Consider the following 22,828-nt stretch of genomic DNA (forward strand, 5'->3'; position numbering starts at 1 on the left):
ATTAAACAGCATAATCAAATTGTTTGCGCAACCATTTAGCATCTCATTCCCTCACTGCCCTGGGCCAGACTGACCACTGGAGACCGGCCATCCACAGCAGTAACAAAGTAGGGCAATAACTAACAGCGATTAAAGGAATATTGATGGCCTGTGACACACAGCATCCTGAAAAATGCTATTTGGTCAAATAGCTGCAATAATTAAGTATATGAGGGTCAGTCAATTTTATCTGCTGCTTTTATTTGGATCGATTATTTAGTAAACTGGCCAAGCCTCAGAGAGCATTATTGCTGAGTGGGGTGTTGATTTCATAGCGCCAGGGCTGCAGCCAAGTCACACAGAAGCAGCTCGCAGCGGAAAGGAAACACGCAGTGGAAGTGTTACAGATATTACTAATGAAAGAAACAAAATATCACCACTATCGCTGTAAAACATTTTTTGATATGAGCTGGAATTTTACACCGTCACTTACTGTACACGTTGACCTTGCTCTGTGATATTTTAGCCCTTGAAATCACTTCATTCTGTCCTTTCATTTCACAACATTATGTTCTTGATAAAGCTTTCTCACTTTTCCCCAGATAGAAAAAGACCTGGTGTAAAATATTCTCACCATGGATTGATAAACATTAGCTGAAAGCAAAAATAATGAGTTTTGGCTGCGTTAAAAACCTGTGCGTTTAATGTGATGCAGTGGTTAAAAATAAACTGGGCCATTTAGAGGCTTCTCTCCCAGTTGATTGATTAAACATTAACCTGCTGGATCTGGGATATCTCTTATTAATCACAGGTGGCACAGACTTAACTGAGCATGAGGAAGGCATGTGCAAAAAAAGGCACCGGCGGCTGCTCGCTATAAAACACACACACTTGCACGTGCATGAAATCATGTAATCATAACATATGGCATTTAGTGGATGCTTTAATCCGATGAGTGATGCAGGTTTAGTGGGAGTCAAACATCTAACTCTGGTGGTGCAACTGAGTTATATACGCAGACACACACACACACACGTCTCCATATCAAACAGCACATTGTGGGAATTGCCATGACCTAATGCATTTCTTATCTTACATTTGATTACACATTTCACAGAGGAAACCATTTTCCTCTCGCCTACAACAAGAAGTTCAACCTTGACTAAAGAAGCGAGTAGTGTTTAAAGGAGTGGGTGGCAGATCTGTGATCTTGACCTGTTAGATACACTATACAGCAGCCCCAAAAATCCCATAAAAAACAGTAGAACAGAGTAAAATCTCTATCAGACCTTCCTCGTTTTCCCACAGTCGGTGACTGAGTAAAAGAACCACAATCACACTCCAATAACGTCAGTGAATATTCAGCCACTGTAGCAGGCCGTTGCTTTGATCTACAGCACTGATGTGGGTGGCCGGTATCCACAACTACAACGGTCTTCAATTTGAGTCTGACAGAGCGCTGAACCTGCCTCCCAAATAGCTACGTTTTTCTTGCTGTAACCACGGGTGACTTTTTTGTGCCCGAGGAGGCTTTTATGAGAAAATTGACAAAGTAAATATCCTTTCAGCTGTTTCCCTGATGAATAATGTACGCGGAGGCTGACGGACTGCTTTCAAAAAAAAAAAAAATCCAACAGCTTCAGGGTTGTCCCTGCACATCAGCTGTCATCGTGTGATGTGGGTGGCGGTCCTGGCGCGGGGGGCTCACGGCGGCACACAGGTGCCCTTTTCACTCCCAGGCCGAAAATGACAAATTCAATAAACTCAAGACATCGCTTTCCGGAGCACCTATGGAATCAAACACACCTGACAAGCGGCTGAAGGGCTTCTTCCTAGTCGCCCTGACACCCCCATCTCGACGCTCGATATCAATACCTCCGCGGCCGTGGAATATCTTTCCATCTCACTAGCATGCTTTGACACTGTGAGAAAGAATAAGAATATGTGTCAGAGGTTGTGGGACTCGAGGTAAGATTGCGACGAGGAAATTGAATCTGTGAGATGACATTAACAGAGAGTGTCCCCAACTGTGTGTGTGTGCGTCTCAGCCTCGGAGCAGACGGGCCTGGCTAAGGTTACCAACCGTAATTCTGATGGTGAAAGGGCCACAATCAGCCTACTTAATCTCGAAGCTGTTCTTTAAAACCAAAGAAAGACGATCTGTCTCCATTCTACTGTACAAAACAAGGAAACATCTTAAAATGGAAATGCACATTAAATTAAATTTGCCTTCGGGGGCATCGAGGACAACCCCCCGACTGCAGGTTTTTTCCGTGATTACAAAAAAGGTGCTTGTACTCTGTCAAAAGACCCCGTCTCATAAACCTACCCCGACCTGAAAGAACAAACCCTAGACATCAAATTTTAAAGAATTAGCATCACAATGGGCTAAATGTCCCCCTTGTAGTAAAAGCCCAGTAAAGCGGGCTTGCAATTTCAGTGGTGATGATAAACTGAGGGACGCAGATAGCGGGAGCACTGTGCGTGAGACAAACCCTCACTGTACGTTCATTAGCATCCCTGAAGGCTCCCGTCTGACGACGAGGGAAACAGAGCACTGTGGCCGCTCTGCAAGCATGAGTGCCTTATTAAAGAATGGGCCTCAAGTTTGGTGAGTCTGGTCCACGAGGAGCTCACATTTAGGGCTCCCACCTGTTTGTCTGGGTACTCATTTGACACAATAGGTCATGAAACGCAATATGGGCCTGCGCCTCTCTTTCTCACCGCACAAAGCCAAGGAGCGGATGAACTGCAAGATAAATGACCTTGACATTTGGATAGTCTCCAGATTGCCTTGCCATAAAAAATAAACCATGCAAAGACAATCTCATAAGACCAAAGCACAACTTCAATGGAGAGCAAACAGGAGCAGAGTTAAAAAAAAGTGTCTGGTTTTCAGCGGGATGGATATTTCCTAGAAGACTTTGATTGCTCGTCTGTGATAACTGTGAGAGTGTACAGGCTTGAAAAAAATCTCCTGCTCCGTGTTTGTACTTACAATCTGGAGGTCTTGTCTTCCAACCAGCTGTGTACACGCTGCAGACGGGCTCCTTTTTCCACAGGAAGCACGACGAGAACCACAGGAAGATAAAACCAGCATGAAACGGCTGGAGGAAAATGACAACGCTAGTTAGGGTGAGGCTAATACAAATATGAAAATCACTTTTTTATACAATAAAATACAACTACAGGTCATCTTAAGGGAATTAAAGGCAACCATGTCACAAATAAAAAACTAATTATGCGTTAGAAGCATATGACATATTCATACTTTAGAGCTATGATTTAGACTGATATATATATATATATATATATATATATTTTCAACATAAAAGCACTAGAGAAGTCTTAGGCCTCTGAGCAGGCCCATCACCTGAGTGTGATTGACAGCGTGGGCAGGTGTGGCGTGTGGTGCATCCGGGGAAAGTGAACCGCGGCCGGCTAAATGAGGCTCACCATTGTTCTCGGCGGGTCTTTGATCTCCCAGCGGTGGGCCAGAACCTCAGTGGGGAGTCCAGGCCGGGCCCCAGGCTACGGTTTGTATCGACTCAGGAGGGCTGACAGCACAAGGCAGAAGATGTGGGAGGAGGGGGCTCCGGCTTCCCAAGATCGTTGCCGTGAAGCTTCGTCTCAACTTGACCTGCAACACCGAAGATCTGTGGAGGGAACAGACAAGAGATGTGAAATTGATTAAATGAAATGGCCTCAATGCTGCTGTTGATGAGTCAAGAAGCAGTTTACTTGTTTGTTTCCTTCATTTTTAACTTTTCTTTAGTTTTGCTTTTTCTCCTGACAGACTAGTGAACACACACACACACACACACACACACACACACACACACACACACACACACACACACACACACACACACACACACACCACCCACCCACCCACCCACACACACACACACACATATAAACCACATGACCTATTTCAACTTGCTGGCAGTTGTAGAGCTCATAATTGTTTCTAATTAAGTTTAGAGTAACAAAATATTATATTATTCCATGGCCAGTCTTTTTTTACATGGATGTCATGTGCTGTAATTTTTTATTATTTTTTTCAAATTTCAAATTTCAATTTCCAAGAAGCCTTTTATTTTCATTCACAGTCGTAAAACCATTTAGACAAAACACAGCAGAGGGAAGTGGATCACCTCAACTAGTATTGTAACAAAATTTCACCGGAAACAAATGATGTTATTTTTGCAGTGTGGCAGCTGTGCATACAGCCCTTACTTAAGGCCAAGCCTTTAATGAACCTTCAAGTGTACAGTAAGTGGACAGGAGTGGCTTACAGCTAAAGAGAGTAATGTTTCTTTGCTGATGGTTCCCATCCTCTCCAGACACTGCAGCAAAAAGGCCATCAAGCCGTTTAGCTCAGACGGCGGAAAAGAAACACTAAATTAAAAATTAGATAAAATGTTAAGAATAAATCAAACTATGCAGGAGAGTGTTTGTGTGAAGCTGGGAAGATGCAGCGTGTGTGTGCTTCTCTCTTATGAGTGTGTTTATAATATAAAGTGTACGTAATCCTCTGCACCCTGAGAGCACATTGTCAGAGTAGCAGCAGAGCAGTGGATGAGACTCACAGCAGCACTGCAATAAATAGTGACAGTGAACAGGGCAGACTGGGACAGCCCCTCTTAGTCTGGAGCGATTGTGTTTCAGTGTGTTCGCCCGGCTCTTCCTGTGGCGCTCTGTGTTGTGGAGCAAAAAGCCACTGCTGGGAGCCACAGTGGAAGAGATCAATTGTACACATTCCTGCCACCTGAGATTCAAGTGTTTCTGTAATACTGCACAGCTCAATCGATACTTAAATCGAGGAGCCGAGAGGGGAGAGCCCAGTCCGTGTTTAGTGGTGGGACTACTCACACAGAGATAAACGCGTGTATTTACTGCTGTATATTTCTGTTTACCACCTGGTAGTAGCCCACAGCTTTTATCTAAACAACAATATACATTTGAACGGATAAAAAAACCTGTGCGATTAATTTGCGATTAATCACGATTAACTACGGACAATCATGCGATTAATCACGATTAAATATTTGAATCGATATATAAATATATATACTGTATATCGATCAAAATATTTAAAATGTTTAATCGGGATCAATATGGCATGATTGTATATATATATATAGGCAAATTTATTACATTGAGACAAGGCTTGAAGTATTCCTGCAACACATCTGTAATTATTAGCAATTTCATGAATCTTCAGTATTTTGAAATTTTATTTTTTCTCTTGTTATTCCAAATATTCCTTTTATTTATAATTAAATAAAGATGAGAAATAACGACTTGGAAATAATAATAATAAAAACAAACAGCAGCAATAATAACCTAATAATAATAATAATAACAATAATGATAAATTAAATAATAAAAGATAAAGCAGATGAAATGTGGCCTTTAATAAATAAGTTAAAGTTGTAAATATGAACGAAGTGTATTTATCATAATTAGCAGAGCAGTAAAAAAAAAATTTGGAGCACTTTTTCTTTGAAGGAATCTCTCAGGAAGCCGATGAGCTAAACAAACAGAGCTCAGGGGAACAGATGTGACCGATAAAAGGAATACAGGCACTGTGGGCAAGGATCATTTAGCTTCCACGTCCTGAAATATGAAACGTAAATATTGGGGGGATTTCAGTCTGCGCAGAGGAGGAAGAGGAGGAGGAGGAGGAAGAGGAGGAGGAGGGAGAGCGCCGAGGATGCTGGACAAGAAATGAACAGATCCTGTATTGCAGGATGTGCAACGATGTGTTAAATTAAATGCAGCTGTTGAAATACAAAAGGGGGAAATTTTTCGGTTTGAATAAAAAAAAAAAAAAGAGCTTTCAAAGCAGTCAAAGGCTTTTATCCGGATAACCGTGTGATCGTTTGACAACTTCTTTTTGAGGCTTTTGTGGCAAATAATTAGATCGTCGTATTCTCAATGAAACGGATTTTATTAAAGGAAAAAAAAATACATATATAATGCCGACGACACTTTATTTGTGTCTGCTGACAAAATAACATGTTTTCCCTGCTGACACTTTTTTTTTTATTATTATTTTTTATTATCATTATAATGTGGTGATCGTACGTAAATAAATGGCTTTTTTCTTTTGTGCGTAAAAAAAAAGAGCCTCGGATCTACTTGATTCCGCGGATTAGCAATTAATTGGTGATTTCAAGGATTGGCAGCGGAAATTATGAGGTTAAAAAATGCGATCATTTGAAATTAAAGAGCAGAGAAGCTCACACCATTAAAAGAGCCTCGTTTTCTGCTTCTGCTGCTCGTCTGTGAAACTGAAAAAAGAGTTTACACAAGCTGCACGATGGGATAGCACACATTATTCAAAGACAAATTATTTATTTCTGCTCTTCTTTCAAATGATTGTCAATGTGTGAAAAAACAATTGTCAGTATATATTTTCCAATAATAAATAAAGGAGGGAATAAAAAGCACACACACACACGCACAATGTTTCTTTTGGAAAACTGATGTATTTGATTATTAGAGTAAAGAATTACAGTATCTTAGTTGTTAGTAGGTATTAAAGTGTAGAGAAACTGGACCCATAAAGATCTTCCAACTTTCCAAGAAAGTGCATGTAACAGTCCGAAGGTTGTCAAACCCAATATATATTTATATTTATAAAAACACTATCATTTTTGTCCCCCTGGCCGTGATGGACTTCTCTTGTGTGAGCTCTATGTACAGTTTTTCTTAAGAGGGAGTTTGTATTTTTCCACGTCTGAACGTATTTACAGAAGCTTCAACACACAACTTTTTGCACTTGATGTCAGTGAGGATGCTGGGACATAGCAGCAACGTGGAAATCCAGCTGAGAAACTGAAGGAGAATCCTGCTCATTTGATTGGCTGTCTCAGTTCCGAAAGCCAGGAAATAGGCCAGACCGAATGTTCCCTTCTGTCTCGCTTTCAAACAACACCAAAAAATACGAGCAACGAAAAAAAAGAGATTGAGAAGAGGAAAAAAAAAAAATATGGAAGTAAATAAAAAGTAGAAAGTACAATACACAGAAACAACAAAACAAGTTAACACTAAAGAAACCCTTGAAATGTAGCAAACTTCAACGTTTTGTCTTCCTTAAATAAAATAAAGGTAAATATCAATTGGAAAGAAAAGGAACTACCACATCAGTTAGTCCCTTGCCTGAATTTCAATGTTTTGCTTTGATGAAGGGGGGTGGGGGTGGGGGGGCATGAACACACGGATGTTAGACCATCTACAGAAGATCAGTGTACATTATTTACAGCAAGTCTGTTTGCTTATTACAGGGCTAATGCATCACATGAACATCGACAGTTCGGTTATAGCTACTACAGACAGAAAATAACTTAATGCCAAGGTTATCTACCCAGATATTCTAAGTTTCAAAAGCACATTTTTTTTTTAAAGCACCCATACATACCCATTCTGGCTTTAAAACAAACAAAAACCTAACTGTTAATGCTTCCACTTGGTTTCAAGCAAGGTTATAACCACTAATAAATAAGCTCCTTAAAACTATAACATGTACATTGTACAAAAAAAGCAACTCGTCTTCACACTCATGTTCGTAAAGATTCGATGGCGAGCAAAGCAGTTCAGTTGATTTTGTCCCTGTCTTGTTCTCTTTCTTCTTTTTCTTCTGTGTGTCTATATGTGTACAGTATGCCTTCAGGCATCTTCACGTGTCTGTGCGCGGCCGAGGACATACGCTCTAACTGGTGACAATTTCTTTATTGTCCTCCATGAAGCGTGTGAACCGGAAGTGGGCGTTCTCCGTGTTGGCCATTTTCTCCAAACCGGCGAGAGCTGCGTTGGGCTCCATGCTGTGCAGCTTGTCTAGGCTGCCGGTCAGGCCACCAATGGGAGAGCTACCCCCGTTTCCCATGCCACCTGACATGGGTGGGAGGCCTCCATTCTGGATGACAGAGATTTCATTTGTCTTCATCGCCAGGCCGTTGGAGAACGCCGCGGCGTACTGGTTCCAGAAACTAGCCGGGTCCCCGTTGCTAACCCTTGATGCCATGTCCTTCTGGAAGATCTCAGGAAACTTGACTGGGTTGGCACCCAGGAAGGCCATTGGCCCATCCACGGAGAGCCTGCGGCCACGTCTGGCGGGAGCGCTGTTCCACATGTGTGTGCCCATGTGGACCTACACGGAGAGAGAGAGGGAGGGAGGAGGGGAATAAAAGGGAGGGAGGAGAGAGAGACAGAGGGATGACAATTAGTGATGTTTACAAACTTGGCCACAAGAGCTGCACATGAGATGATGCAATGGAAAAAATAATAATAATGCTCGACTCCAAATTAAAATAGCTTCACACCCCGTGTGCAGCGGACCAGTTAGTTGCTTAAGCTCGGAGAGGTACCAGCCTGGTGTAAACATCTTATTTTGGCAAGACTGATACACGCTGTTTACTCTAAACTTTAATTTGCTCATCTCACAAAAGGACCACAGGGCTAGGGGTAAAATTGCACTGTCCAGTTTCATTGCTCTGGCCAGTATTGCATGTGACATTTCACCTCCGCCGACCCTACCCTACCCTTTACATGATAAAGACAATGCATTTTTTTTCCTGCTTCATAATCTCATAATCTTTGAAAGATACATTCAAATAATTATGTTTAAGGTTTTTTTTTTATGTGCAACCTACTACAAAAAAGTTCAGAGACTTTTCTGTGCAACTTGAACTAAAAATGCAGATAAAAACCAGCTTCAACTAAAAGCCGGAGCTTTAAAAATTAACAATTAACATGCATCCCAAATTCCTTTCAAGGATTACGGATTGACGCACTGAAAAAATAATTCTCCCAAGTTTCACATAATTAAGTTCACATAATTCTCCCAAGTTTCTGTAGATCATTGAGCAGGATCTCTTTCTGAATGATTTAGGCCACAGAATCCGTTATGGAAAACTACAGACTGACCTAGCACACAATGATTGCCTCTGATAATTAATTCAGTGCTCTGAATCATTCTTAGCTGATTACATCTGGAATTCCTACCCAATAATCATATTAGTGGCATGATTCAGCTTTTCCACTATAAGGTAACTTTTTTTCTCAGAAAGCTGTTTATTTCAATAATTATACAACATTATCACCTCTTGATACCTAATGCACTGACACTGTATAAAACTAAATAGGAGCTCTGAGACTCATTTTTCACAAACATTCTCACGCACAAACTTTTTGGGAGGCCAACGGTTTTCTGGGTGTTTCGACATTTACCTTGAGGTTTCCTTTGGTGGTGAAAGCCCGACCACAGATACTGCAGGCGAACGGTTTCTCTCCCGTGTGGGTCCTCTCGTGGATCTGCAGAGCGCTGGAGGAGGAGAAACACTTCCCACAGGCGTTGCAGTAGTGTTGCTTGGGCGTCCTGCGTGGCGGAGCGGAGGAAAGCACTGGGGAGGTGGAGGCAGATGATGGGACCAAGCCAGAGGGCATTTCCTTGATCTCTTGGTGGAGGCTATGGAAGAAGCCGTTGACCTCTGGTTTGTTAAGAGAGCCTACAGAGAGGAGGGAAGGGGTCGGGCTGGAGGACAGGGACAGGGACAGGCTGGTATTTGACGGCTCAAAGAGCTGTGAGGGCAGGTCTCTCATTTGATGGGTTAGCATGTGCTGCTTGAGGTTGCCCTTGGTGGAGAAACCCCTGTTACAGGCCGTGCAAATAAATGGTCGTTCTTTGGTATGGCTTCGATAGTGAATGTCCAAGGCACTCTGACAAGCGAAGGTCTTCCCACAGATGTCACAGGATGTGTTCCTGATGATGCTACGCTCACGGAAGGGGAATAACATGCCCAAGGGATCTTTTGGGGGATTGACAGATGTCAGGTCCAGAGCTCCGATGTTGGAGGGGTGAGAGTGCAAGAGGCTTGCAGTGGTGTGCTCCAAGGATAAGGCCCGCTGGTGCCTTTCTTCCAGGCTAGGGGATTTGCGTGGTTGCTTTGGCTTTGAAATGGCTAACCAGGAGGGGCAAGAGAGAAATGGCCGAGAGCATGCCCACAATTTTGAAACAGAGGAGCTACATATCGCCCAAATGAAGGCTATGGCGAATGGCTTAGCTGACCTCTCAGCTAAGCCATTCGCCATAGCCTTCATTTGGGCGATATGTAGCTCCTCTGTTTCAAAATTGTGGGCATGCTCTCGGCCATTTCTCTCTTGCCCCTCCTGGTTAGCCATTTCAAGGGGGGCTGGGGAGTTACATAGACTGTCGTGGGAAGCATCAGCTGATCTGGGTGTGTCTGGCACGCTGCTGTCCGGGCCCTCTTCCATTCCTTCCATGTTGTCATCAGAGAAATTGTCCAGATCGTCCAAGTTTCTCTCGTCAAATGAGCCAGTGTCAGAGACCATGGACTCTGGGTAACTCTCTGGCAGAGGGGTGTTGGGGATGTGCCCACCCATGTGCATGCGAATATGTTGCTGTAGAACCACAGCATTTGTGAACTTCTTCTGACAAATGGGGCAGGAGTGTTGGACTCTAAGAGGAGGCATGGCCCTATGGACGCTGTAGTGGGTCTTAAGATTTCCCTTGGTGGTAAACGCCCTGCCACAGACTTTACACTTAAAGGGCCTTTCCCCGGTGTGAGTGCGATAGTGCATTTTCAGAGCACTTTGGCAGCTCAGAATCCGGTGGCAGATGACACATTCGTTTGGGTCTGCCACCTTCCTGTCAATGTTCTCCACAAGCTGTTGTAGCTTGGAGGTCTCTGACCCATGGAGAGGATCCAAGATGCCTCCAAAGGGGAACTTAGCCTTGAACTGATCAGACATAAGAGGCATGAGTGGGTTGGTCATCATGGGCGGGCTGTTAGATGTTGCGTAGTCGGCGTTGCTCTCTGAGGCCGAGCTCACATTTGTCATGAAGCCTGAGGAGTGGCTGCCTTCTTCAGTTCTCCCATTTGAGGTAGGCAGAGTTGCACCTTCACCCTCTTCAGACACTCCATCATTACTTTTAGCTGAAAGCTCAGCAGCGCCTGAGACATACTTTGCAACAGGCGGGCTAGTTATGGCTATTGAATGATCTTCCTTTTTGATGAAATGTGGTAGGCTCGGCATGGTTGGTGGCAGCAGCATGCCGACTGAGGAAGTCAGCGTGGGCAAAACTGGTTTGCTGTCCAGCCAGCTGGTGACAGGCTTCTCAGGGGGCATAGACATGCCGTACGGAATGCCGGTGGTTGTTGGTATGTTGTCTAAATGCTCGGGAACAGGGTAGGGGTTCATCTGGATGTGTGGGTATTTTTCCTTGTGACGCTGGAAATGTACCTTTAGGTTACCGCGGGTGGAGAAGCGGTTGCCACAGATGTTACACTTGTATGGTCTCTCGCCAGTGTGAGAGCGCAGGTGGATTTGCAAGGCACTGTCACTTCCAAACACCTTGCCGCAAAACCTGCACTTATGCTTGAAGAAAGCCTCGTCAGAGCTGCTCTTGTGTTCAAATGAAGTGACATTTGGCGGCTTGCCTTTCCGCTGGGCCAAAGCTGCTAAAGAGTTGAGGTCCTCTACGGTGGTGCCAACACTGGGCAGAGAGCTGGAGAACATGGGGTTTCCAGGTGGGGGCTGAGGTAGAAGGGGATTCACTGCAGAGCTTAACAAGCTACCCATTCCAAATGCTGGCGTGGATGACTTAGTTAGTGAGGAGTTGCTGAGCTGAGAGTGCAGGCTACTCATTTGACTCGGCCTCTTGTCAGAGGACTGGGTACTGACTGTTGATGGTCCCAGTGTGCTAATGCTCTGAGATGTCTCACTGCTGCTTGGGTTGGACTGAGGTAGCTGTGCCGCTGCAGCCAGCTGCTTTAGGCTGCTAATACTGGCTGACTGACTCGCCAGGTTCTGCGCTAGGCCTGCGGCTGCAGCCAGCTGTTGGGAGAGATGTGAGCTGAGTGTGGTCAGTGGGCTGGCAGCAGGCCCCATTGTGCCTGGAGCCGAAGTCTGGGGCACCTGCAGTTCTGGGGCCTGGGAGGCCAGTAGCAGTATCTGATGGCGAATCTGCTCGATAAGCTGCAGCTGGTGGATCTGTTGCTGTTGTAGGGCTAGGAGCTGCTCCATAAGGGCTGGCACTGCCACCCTAGGGCCCCCTGTGTTGCGGTTCTCTTGCGAGAACTGGGCCACAGCCACTTTGGTGCTCTGCAGATTTTCAATTATGACATTGCTGTTGATCATAGAGAAGCTTCCCAGTTCAGTCAGGTTTCTGAGCTGAGGTAGAGGGGCACAGATAGCCGAAGTACCTAGTGCAGGGCCAGATGTGCCCCTGCCACCGTGGCTGCTGACTGTGTTGATGGGGCTCCCGCTCTCTGTGTGACTGCCCTCCTCTTCGTGACCACTGCTCATTCCGGAAACGTCCACGTCCATGGCTTCGTCTTTTTCAAGAGTGTTAGGCTCCAAAAGGTCACTGCACTCTGTTTGATCAGTGTTATTAGCGGTGTCATTCATCTGGTCATCGGGATTATGGGGAGGGGACCCAGGCGAGAAAGATCCGGCGGGGGAGGCGTGGTTTTCATTCACTATCAGAACTAACTGATTCTTAGTGCAATTCTTCTGGTGCTCCTCAAGATCTGATAGTTCAAAGAACTCGGCGCAACATCTGCTACAGACGTGGGCGTCTGACTCCTTGCAGGGGGGGTCCTCCGAGCAAAGTTCTGTGTCCCCTGAAAAAGAGGAAACAGAGGATTAGTGATTAGAAATGTTTTGCAGCTGAAGAAGCAGCTTTATCTCCTCAAATTCCATTGTTGTTAATCTTAAGTTAATCAGTTTTACACTTATCCCCTTGATGCGTTCACAAAAACAACGATCGAAAGGCAACAATAAGCCAACAGAAATGAGAAAACGGCCTCATTCAATGCAGCGGCCTCTGAAAACACGATAAGAGGGGATACAAAATCAATGGGAACTACTCAAATATTGCTTAAAAGTGATCTTTGAAGATGTACATCTGGGTTTCATCAGCCCAACCAAAGGTAATCATTTTCTCCAGATAATCCATCAAAATATAGAATAGAGTGAAGTGAGGACATTGGGTCTTAATGAAATTTCATAGAAAAGCATTGATTTCCTATATTCCATGCCCTTCAAAGTCTACTTGTCCACTCGGCGCAAATCAAGCATTTGAAGGACTTATTAGACTTTCAATTTGCTGTCAACTTTGCTCATTTTCAGCCAACTATGGGCATCTTGGACAGGTTATCTATGTCACTAAACTAATTTGTATCCACTCAGGCAGCAGTCACAGTGAGACATGAACAACAGAGCCTGGGGCGTCTAGGCTGTTACGTGCACACACTAAACACAACAAGCAAAACAAAAGAGGAAAAAAATGAAAGCGAAAGTAAAAAGTGACTTATTCTATACGTATGATATGAAATTATTTGCCATTGCTAAAATGTCTGCAATCTAATGAAAAGATTAAAAAAAATACACTGAATTTTTAAAAGTCGCCAGACCTTTGTTCCAGCAAAACAACCAATAGAACAAACACTCAGCGGTAAGTTATTCTGGGAAAAAAACAAACATTTGTTTAAATAAATGACTTGGTCAAAACTTCAGAGTAGGGCGGAACATCAGAATGCATGCATCACAAAACTCCCCAAAACTGAGAAACTGGACGCACCAGTTCACAGATCTTGTATTACAGACGCAGCAACTTCTGTTGTCGTTGAGATGAAAAATTCAAAAGTAATGGTCGCCTTTCAAATGCGCACAGAAATGTGTTTTGGAATTTTCCATTTTAATAAACAGCACGAGTCAGGGAGTGAAAAGGCGAGACGACACCCTGCCCCCAGAGCCACTGCCGTGCTCCAGACTTTCCTGATTCTTTTCCCCTCTTTGTCACACTAAAATCTCGCTGTTTAACATACAAGTTGATTTACAAATTGCATTTCTCTATGAATCCCTTTCATTGTGGCTCCGGCCCCTCAACACTTTCATCAGGGCCAAGAATTCATTTGCAAATGAAACCCAGAGAAGTGCAGCCCTGCCCCACAGAGAGACAGGATGCCTTCCCATTGTTCGCGCAGCATGGGAGCGGCGGGGATCGTCGGCACAGCCTGGCCCTGCTCATCTCGGTCGACTCAAAGCAGATCCTGTTTAATTCAGGGATTATCTCCCTCAATGTTTCTCTGCTCAGAGACATCAGATAACGCAAAGTTGCCATGACAGTAAACCCTGGCCCTCACACCACCAAACCATGCAAACAGGGAAGATTCAACTTTAATGATAACTTTTCATGTTAAATCCCCCCTTCCACCCACCCGTCTACCTACACCCCGAGCGCTAATTTTGAAAAAATGTGTTTGATTCATAGTGTGAGAAATGTGAGGATTAAATAAACACCCTTTTTCTCTTGTTCTCAAAGCTGACTGTACACAAATTAGTGTGAAGAAAATCCAATTGTATGACACAGAGTGGGCTGAAAATAGGAGCAATACAAAAAAGAATAAAACAAACTTTTATCTAACAAACTTCTGGAAGATGTAGAATAAATAAAAAATAAATAAAATATATGTGCGTGTGCAAAAGTCAAGCAGAGCATAAGAAAATAAATACACGATGCATATACTATTTGAGAAACAATGGTGCACACTGAAATGTAACTAATTCACCATTTCACTCATACACATACTTTAGAAAGAGCTTAAGTGTGTTTCTTAGATTAAAATAATTTTCAGACAAAGATGCCAATATGTTGTGCGCATTTTCCTACAAATCTAAAAATTCTCAATAATCTAATTTTTAACATGCTAATGAAAAAAAAATTATAATAATAAAACTATGATTAGAATATATAATTACAGAAAATTACAAATGATATTAATGCACATAAATAATTTGCATTTCTATTTTACCAATTAAGGAACTGGAGCAAAACATTTTCATAAAAATTGTGCAGTGCAGCAGTGGACAGTCTCCTCTTCACCAACTCTATCTTAAATTTGGAACGTGAGAGAAGAAAATAATAATGTCCTTACAGCTGCAAAACATTAGAATCGTATTTCATCAACTTCATCGCTTACACGCCTACAGATTTGCTCTTTTAACTGTGCAATACTATGTTTTACTTTACTTGACGACGAAAAAAAGCATCAAAACTAAATCAATGCATGAGTACAAATCCACTGTCCACATAAGATAGCAAACAACGCAGATGCTAGCATTAGGCTTAATTCCCAAAATAGCAAGGATTAACTTCCAATTAAAATTAAGATAAAGTCAAGCTGGTGTAAAGATGGAGTCTGTAAAACTTCCATAGAATCTCTATCAAAAGCACAATGTAAGCAGTGCGCAGGGCTAAAGGGCGTCAGGAGAGACAAAGAGCAGAGGACAGAGCCTCAAAGAGACTGACCAAAGTCTGAATATGAGAGACAAGAAAGCGAGGATTAGTCGGAAAAAAGTTGACGGAGAGCTTTGAGAGATCCTACATTATTTTTTCGCAGGGGGGCCTCTGTGAGCCTCTTGACACTTGTAACTTCAGGAGGGTTTCTGCTCTCACCGTCTCCAGCCCTCAGGACTCATCCCACTGAACACTAGATGGGGTTCCACTAAAAGCTGCCGTGGTCCAGGACAAGACTCGAATCTAAGAAGCTCTGCCCCGGTGACATGCTTAAAGCTCAAGGGGAGGGGAAAAAAAGGCAAAGCGAGTCCTTCAGGCTACACCTAGACTCACACCACATAAACACTGGCAAAATGACAAGCGACTGCACACTGTGTTCGCAGGGAACAACAGTGCAAAGTGGGCTGCCCTGCCAATCTCCCCTCTAGGGGGGCCACTCTGATAGGGCAAAAGGGGGATGGCCACAACATTGATAAGGCCTCACACACACACACTTAAATGAAAAAGCTGAGGCCTTGCTGGGCCGCCTGCAGCTCCGATCAGCAGGGTCAGTGGCGAGGTAGAGGGGAACACACTGGGCCCTGAACTCCCATCACCTCCACACAGAGGGACACTGGCAAAGGTTAAAACAGCTCAACATCCCACCCTCTGTGGCTCTCGCTCCGACCTCCCAGTAACTACGGCCCTCAGCATCACTGATATTCAGCTACAAACACAATGACTTTCTGTTTTCACTTCCGACTAACACAACTCTCCAGAAGACACACAGCACTCAGCTAAATACCCCCAAAACCCCTAAAGACAACATGTCCATACCCTTGTAATCACACACACAAGACACAATGTTAACATGTGGCATGGAATGGGACATAATTAAGATATTTTCTGCAGTTCAGGGTTTGTGACAAAAGTAACTCTTCACTAAGTTTATTAGATTTAAACAAAGATGCAGAAAAAAACAGCTCTCATGAAATTACCTAGGTTTTGCATTTATCATCAAGTTCCTGAAAAATCACGTGAAATGGGCTGCAAATACCTTTTTCTACATGACTTGTTTATTCCAAATTACCTGCACATGCTTTGCAGTCAGCACTAAACACAATGTGGCTTTGAGTATATTTACAATGCATATATTCAATTTATAGGCCTTATCCAACAGGTCTGGTCAATGCCAAAAATAGTGTATCATTTTATACGTTTTATTTATGGCACATCATATTTATTGTTGCAAATTAAAATAATAAAAATATGAATGTTGTGCAGTAAAATTCGATCACATTGCATGGCAGACCAAAAGATAAACCTCAATTTAAATTAAGAGCATTTATTAAAAATGTAGAAAAATAAATAACTATTAATTTCCTGTTAATAAGTAATTTGATAGAAAAGGTAAAAAAGTCGGTCAACAAAAATAAACGTTACAACGCAACGTCCTGTTACGAAATTCGGCTGTTATTAACCTTTATCCTACATCCTCATCACAGCTTGAAGTTTTTTTCTTCTAGTTTTATATTCTCTCTTTTCAACAAAAAATGGAACAATTTACAATTAATTACAACTTGACTGGATGTTGCTGGCCTCTGAAACTCTGAGCTCCAGCACACAGAGCTGGATTTACAGTTTTGAATGCCACTAGACTGGTTTCACTACAACAGCACCGTTAAAAGAGACTATTTCAATTTGCGAACACATAATTACATAGTTTTATTTTTTCAAAGCAGGCCAAAGATAATCTTTACGCGTGAGCTCCACTAAAGCCATTAAAGTAAAAAAAATAAAATAAATAACAAGCCTATTTATTAATTTTAGTTGAGAAAACTATAAATTATTTTGCAATAAAAACAGAAATCCAGTTTGAGTGTGTCAGAGTGAGTAAGACTTCACTGCTGCTGTTTGGATAAAGAGTGTAACCGATGAGTAAACCGGAGGATATTTCCAGGATCAGTGGAGGATGTGTGTTCGTTCATCTTTACACCAGTTTGTCCTCCTTTCATCCAACGTTTAGCCACAAAGCACGCTGGTGTTCAAACATGCATTTACTGACAATGATTTTAAGTAAAAAAGGTTTAAAAAAACAGTGTAAGACTTTACAGAAACACGCGGATGGAGGGATTTGTGTGTCTCGAACTCGAAAAGTTGTAGCCCCGGCAGGAGAGACAGGGTGGTCCATGTCGAGGCACCGAGAGAGACCGCTGAACGCTGAGAAGAAGCCTCGAAACTAAAGCCGGCTACTCATTACAGGAGATTCTACTTTAGTTTAAAAACACATTTAAAGCTGAAGTGGAGACTAAAAAGTTTGGAAACTTTTAACACACACACACACACTTCGTAAACCTGTACTTCTCTTTAACTTTACGCGTTAATATTTATGGTAAATAAGTTGTTGCTTGTTCTGTTTTTGTATTTTGACATAATATGCTATATGGTCCAACCACTAATGAATCATATTTACCTCTGTACTCTGTGAAAAGTATTGACTTGAACCTACAGTAGGTGCTGTGTTGTGTGTTTTCTTGAATATTGTTGTGTTTTGTTGCTTTTGATGTTGTGGTCATTGTATGGTAAAGATTGTAATGTGATTATGTATTGAAATGTAGCCTAAAACAGTTCAAAGTGATTTAAGTGGACTCCAGGAAGAATAGCTGGGCTTCAGTCACAAGCTAATGGAGATCCGAATAAAAGATAAAAGACAAAGATAAACTTGTGTTTATCTTTTATTTCTAAAATACTAAGTCTTTGGGTGTGGGAAAATTCTAAATTCTAAATTCTAAATTCCTGTTTGATGTGGAATAAAGTGAATTTAAGGAAAGCATTACTTTTTGTTCTGGAAAAAAAAGTGCCTTACAGACTTTCATCACCAAGACGATGGAATTTGCAAAGAGAAACAAACAAAAACCAATAGTATAAAGTCCAATTCAAAGTATTTAACTTTACGCGTCAGATAAAAAACAGCCCCAAACAGTGAGATATTCACGGTGCTCTGATGAGAAGCAGCGATAGCGTTGGACTCACCATTGTGCTCCGATAAAGGCAGATGAGGATCGGATTGGAAGTGTTGCGGCTTCGCTTGTTTCCTCCGCGACATGCTGGCTGGCACATCAGCAGGCAAAGAATAAAAAAATGACTAGAAAACCCGTCTCAAAAAAAAAAATTACGTAAAATCGGAGCCCATCCACCGCGCATGTGCCTCGTTTATGATTATCAATAATGCTCTGCGATTAATCATACAGGGGGGGGGTGGTGGGGGGGGATTCTTTGAAAGGCGATTGGCACCTCGCCAGCAGCCTCCCTCCTATTCAAATGAAGTCTCTTTAATCAATTAGCTCCTGATTTGCTGGGGACTCTTGTCTCTCTCTCAGCTCCCACCCAATGAGTTGATCCGTGTGGAGGAAAGAAAGGCTGGGTTTCTCCAAAAACTCCCTTTAGATACGGTTTAACCCCTTCTGTTAGCCAAGTCAAAGCTTATCTTGACTACTATACGAGGGAATGTCAGCGTCTCGAGTCAATGCATGCGACAGTATCTTTCAATCTTTCACATTGATCAAGCAGAGATCACAGTTTTTTCTTGTCTTTTTCTTCTCTTCCTCCTGGGTAGATGTGGAACCGGCTGGCTGCTGGACCAACTTTCTTCTCTCCACAACTCCGTAGTCCGTCCTAAGATCGTTGTAATTCAGCTCTTGTTGTGTTGTGTTGCACACCGACACCTACTCTCTGAAGAAGAGTTGCAAACGAGCGTCGCGCCAGCATGTTTCCGTGCGTAAATGGCACCGGTCGGTTACGCGTTCCCAAAACAAAAAGTCCTCCACGCCGTTGTTCTGTTTCCGACGTCCCCAATCAAGTTGCATTTGATTATTATTAGTCGAAAGTGGGGGGTAAACTTACTAACACGTTTTCATCACACACTCCGCATTCCGCGAATAAACAAACTTTGAGGGCCCGTGCAGCGCTGCCAGAGCAAACGAGGAGTCCAACCCATCGACGAGCTGATTGGTCAACAGGATGTTCAGTCATGATGCTGCCATTCACCTCCACCTCCTCCCTCGTTTTCTCTCTCTCTCTCTCCCTCCTTTTCTCTCTCTCTCTCTGTCTCTCCCTCCTTCTCTCTCTCTCTCTCTCTCTCTCTCTCTCCCTCTTTCCTTCTGTCTCTCCCTCCTCTGTCTCTCCCTCCTTCCTTCTCTCTCTCTCCCTCCTTCCTTCTCTCCTTCTCTCTCTCTCTCCCTCCCTCCTTCTCTCTCTCTCTCTCTCTCTCTCCCTCTCCCTCTCCCTCTCCCTCTCCCTCTGTGTGTCTCTGATTGCGCACAGCACATCCAGACGCTTTGTGCGCACCGGGATGATCAGTGGTAAAGAGAGGAGAGCGGAGACAAGTCTGTTCATCTGAATAGGGACAAATAAAAGCTTTTCATTTATTCCTTAAACATTTATTTTTTAGCGACACATGTGGACTCATCTACATTTCACACCATTTAACTATTGTTAATGTTGAAAATTGTTTAAAAAAAATGTCTTTATATCGTCGCCATCCAGTGGGGTTGTTTGTACAGTCAAACCAGTGATGTCCTTATTATCAAAAGTTGGATGTTTTGAAGACCTTTTGGTGCATTTTAATTTTTACATATGCGAGTTTTTTTTTTTTTAAACAAATGAGCACTACAACACTGCCAGTAACTGTAAAGCCAAGAAAACAATGCCTTAATCAAGCCTGTAAATAAGTTATGGAGCACTCACACGCTCCATATTATTATTATTATCGTTATTAGTATTATTATATGATGGCCCTAAATAATGCACTAACAGGAGTGCGCCTTCAGTGGGGATGTTTTAAGAGGGCAAAGAGGTCCCACAGGAGTCGAGTAGATTTATTACGTGAAAAAGATAAACGAAGCTCTCAGTCGAGCTGATTTTGAGAAATGAAGATAATAATGTTACTATAGGTGATGCCTCGGATGCCATTATTTTTCACTGAATATTTAAAGAGCGGCTGCGGGCTAGATGGATCTGGTCCTCTCTTGTGTGTCAGCTATCTTTTAGTTTCGACTATAGCCTTACTATTTACTTATTCATGAAAAAAAAGGAAAGAGCAAAGGGGGAAAATCAACTACCACTGATGGCTCGAAGTGATCTGCTTTATGGCAAATATTTAAAGAATATATTTTTTTAAATGTCACACATATTTTTTGGAGTATTGATAGATGTCTTGAACAATGCAAATCGAAATGTAAACTGTGACTAACAAAAAAATCACACAATAAATGATCATTAATAGGTGGAAACGTGTGTGTGTCGTTTAAAAAGCCCCATGCAATTATGTGCACCAAACTTGAAATTGCTGGGAGAGGAAAAAGGAAAAAGGGGTCTGCAATATTGTAATGTCCCAGGCGGGAAAATCAATGGCCAGTTAATTGATGTGAGTGTTGGTGTGAGATTGTAAACAGGGTGATTTGCAGCCCAGCCGAGCGGGAGACATTTTAAATGGGATTCACTCAGGACGGTGAGGATACAGTGTTAACAATCAGGAGCTGAATGACACAGACGGACACAGTTTGGGGACCCAACAGACACATAACTCAATGATAGAGCTGGGAAAAGTTTTCAACTTTGACTTAAAAAAATATATATTTTTTACTTGTTGATTAAAAAATATTATTTATAATACCCAGCACATTACTTGTAAATGTGGCAGAAGAAAAGATGAATATTCTCACTTAGATATTCATAAATTAAATAAAAATAATATAGATTAAAAGACATGTTTATTTTCGTATAAATTAAATTAAATGAATGTAATAAAAATAATATAGATTAAAAGACATAATAATAATGTTTCTTTTCATATAAATTAAATTAAATGAATGTAATACAAATAATATAGATTAAAAGACCTAATAATAATGTTTCTTTTCATATAAATTAAATTAAATTAAATGAATGTAATAATAATAATAATAATAATAATAATAATAATAATAATAATAATAATGAAATAGCCACACATCTACTCCCAGTTTGTCAATATATAAAAGAGTGTTTTTTTCTGCAGAGGAAAATGACAGAAACCTTTTTGCGCATAAAAGGTGCGCATCTGTCTGTTATGCGCAAATCAATGCGGTGCGCAACAACACATCCAGAGAATATCCATCACTCACTATTATGACTGACATCCCATGATTGATCATATAGCTCAGAAACACTGCGCGTTTGACCGCATAATGTGATAGTTAAGGTGGTGGTGGTGGGACTCGTTAGTGCTCCTCACTCAGACTCAGCTCCTCAGTAGTGGATCTGGATCTGGATCTGGGAGCAGAAAAGCCCCCTTTTACTGTGTGACACCGCATTCAACACGTGGTGGGTTTCTATTCACGGTCCTGCTCCACTGCTCGACGCGATGCCTAAAGAATTACAACTAGCTGGATCAGGCCTTCATCTAGGTCAGCTGCACGTGTGTATGTGTGTGGGTGTGTGTGATAATGGATGCCCGAGCAGAAAGACTAGAAACTGGGCAAAACTTATAGAGGTTTAGTGTTTATGAGGGTGCACAAGACTGCAGTATGTTAACACAAGTGGAGGACTAATTCACAACTGTTGTACTTGTGTCATTATTGCACATCATAATTATTTGATAGGTGTGATTTACATGTCATTTGTTCAAGATAATATTTAAGATCCTTAAAAAAACTATATTAATTCAAAGTCATGGCTTTAGAATTGCAAAATTTATAGAGGTTTAGTGTTTATGAGGGTGCACAAGACTGCAGTATGTTAACACAAGTGGAAGACTAATTCACAACTTGTGTCATTATTGCACATCATAATTATTTGATAAGTGTGATTTACATGTCATTTGTTGAAGATAATATTTAAGACCTTTAAAAAAGCTACTAATTCAAAGTTAGGGCTATAGAATTAAGAAAGGGCTTACTTTTTTAATAAAAAAAAAAAGAGTAAAATGATGTCAGCGGACACATACAGCAGTTATTTAATTACATGCAATTTAGCAAATACATATAAAATCATATTTATGCCAGACTAAAAGTATATTATTCCTATGTTGAGCTTTATTTTTGATCAACGCTAAATGCCGAAGCGTTTGACCCGCATCGTTTCCAACACAAATATCAAGAAGTGCGTGGCCTTATTCATGGCATGCTGACGTCTTGCAAAGGGATTAGGAGCTTGATTAAAGGGATTGTTGTAAGCTGGCCTCATGCTCAAAGAAATAAAGAAATAAGGCCAACATTTTCCTTGTATCAAGTCACTGTGCTGTCACTGTTACATGGCCCCTAATGGCGCCGTGCAGATTTGTCCAAGGTGTCCAACTGCAACAACTTAAATAGAAAATAATCTTTAAATGTATTAAAAATGTCTTAATTTCCACTTTTTTACTTCATATTTACATTATATGTTTTTCATAGGAAACCTTAAGTTTATAAATAAATGTATCAATTACAACAAAAATGAATATTTCTAGTATGAACTGATCTTAGATGCAGCATTTAGAGTTGTGTTTTGCCACGTTGAAAA

At 41.9% G+C, this 22,828-nt stretch overlaps 1 protein-coding gene across 2 annotated transcripts; it reads right to left on the bottom strand.

Annotated features, from left to right (window-relative positions):
• Positions 1–6,456: 6,456 nt before the first annotated feature.
• Positions 6,457–19,302, bottom strand: sall1a (spalt-like transcription factor 1a). 2 transcript variants are annotated; one of them, XM_074610061.1, is made up of 3 exons: positions 18,323–19,302; positions 9,217–12,632; positions 6,457–8,137 (listed from the first exon to the last, which is right to left on the bottom strand). In XM_074610061.1, the coding sequence occupies exons 1-3, from the start codon at positions 18,393–18,395 to the stop codon at positions 7,700–7,702; spliced, it is 3,927 nt and encodes a 1,308-aa protein (XP_074466162.1). In that variant the 5' UTR covers positions 18,396–19,302; the 3' UTR covers positions 6,457–7,699. The 2 variants fall into 2 exon arrangements, with proteins under 2 accessions (XP_074466162.1, XP_074466172.1); XM_074610071.1 differs by lacking the exon at positions 18,323–19,302 and adding an exon at positions 15,399–15,655.
• Positions 19,303–22,828: the final 3,526 nt, after the last annotated feature.

Source organism: Sebastes fasciatus, chromosome 2 (assembly GCF_043250625.1).
Source record: "Sebastes fasciatus isolate fSebFas1 chromosome 2, fSebFas1.pri, whole genome shotgun sequence".
Lineage (NCBI taxonomy): Eukaryota > Metazoa > Chordata > Actinopteri > Perciformes > Sebastidae > Sebastes > Sebastes fasciatus.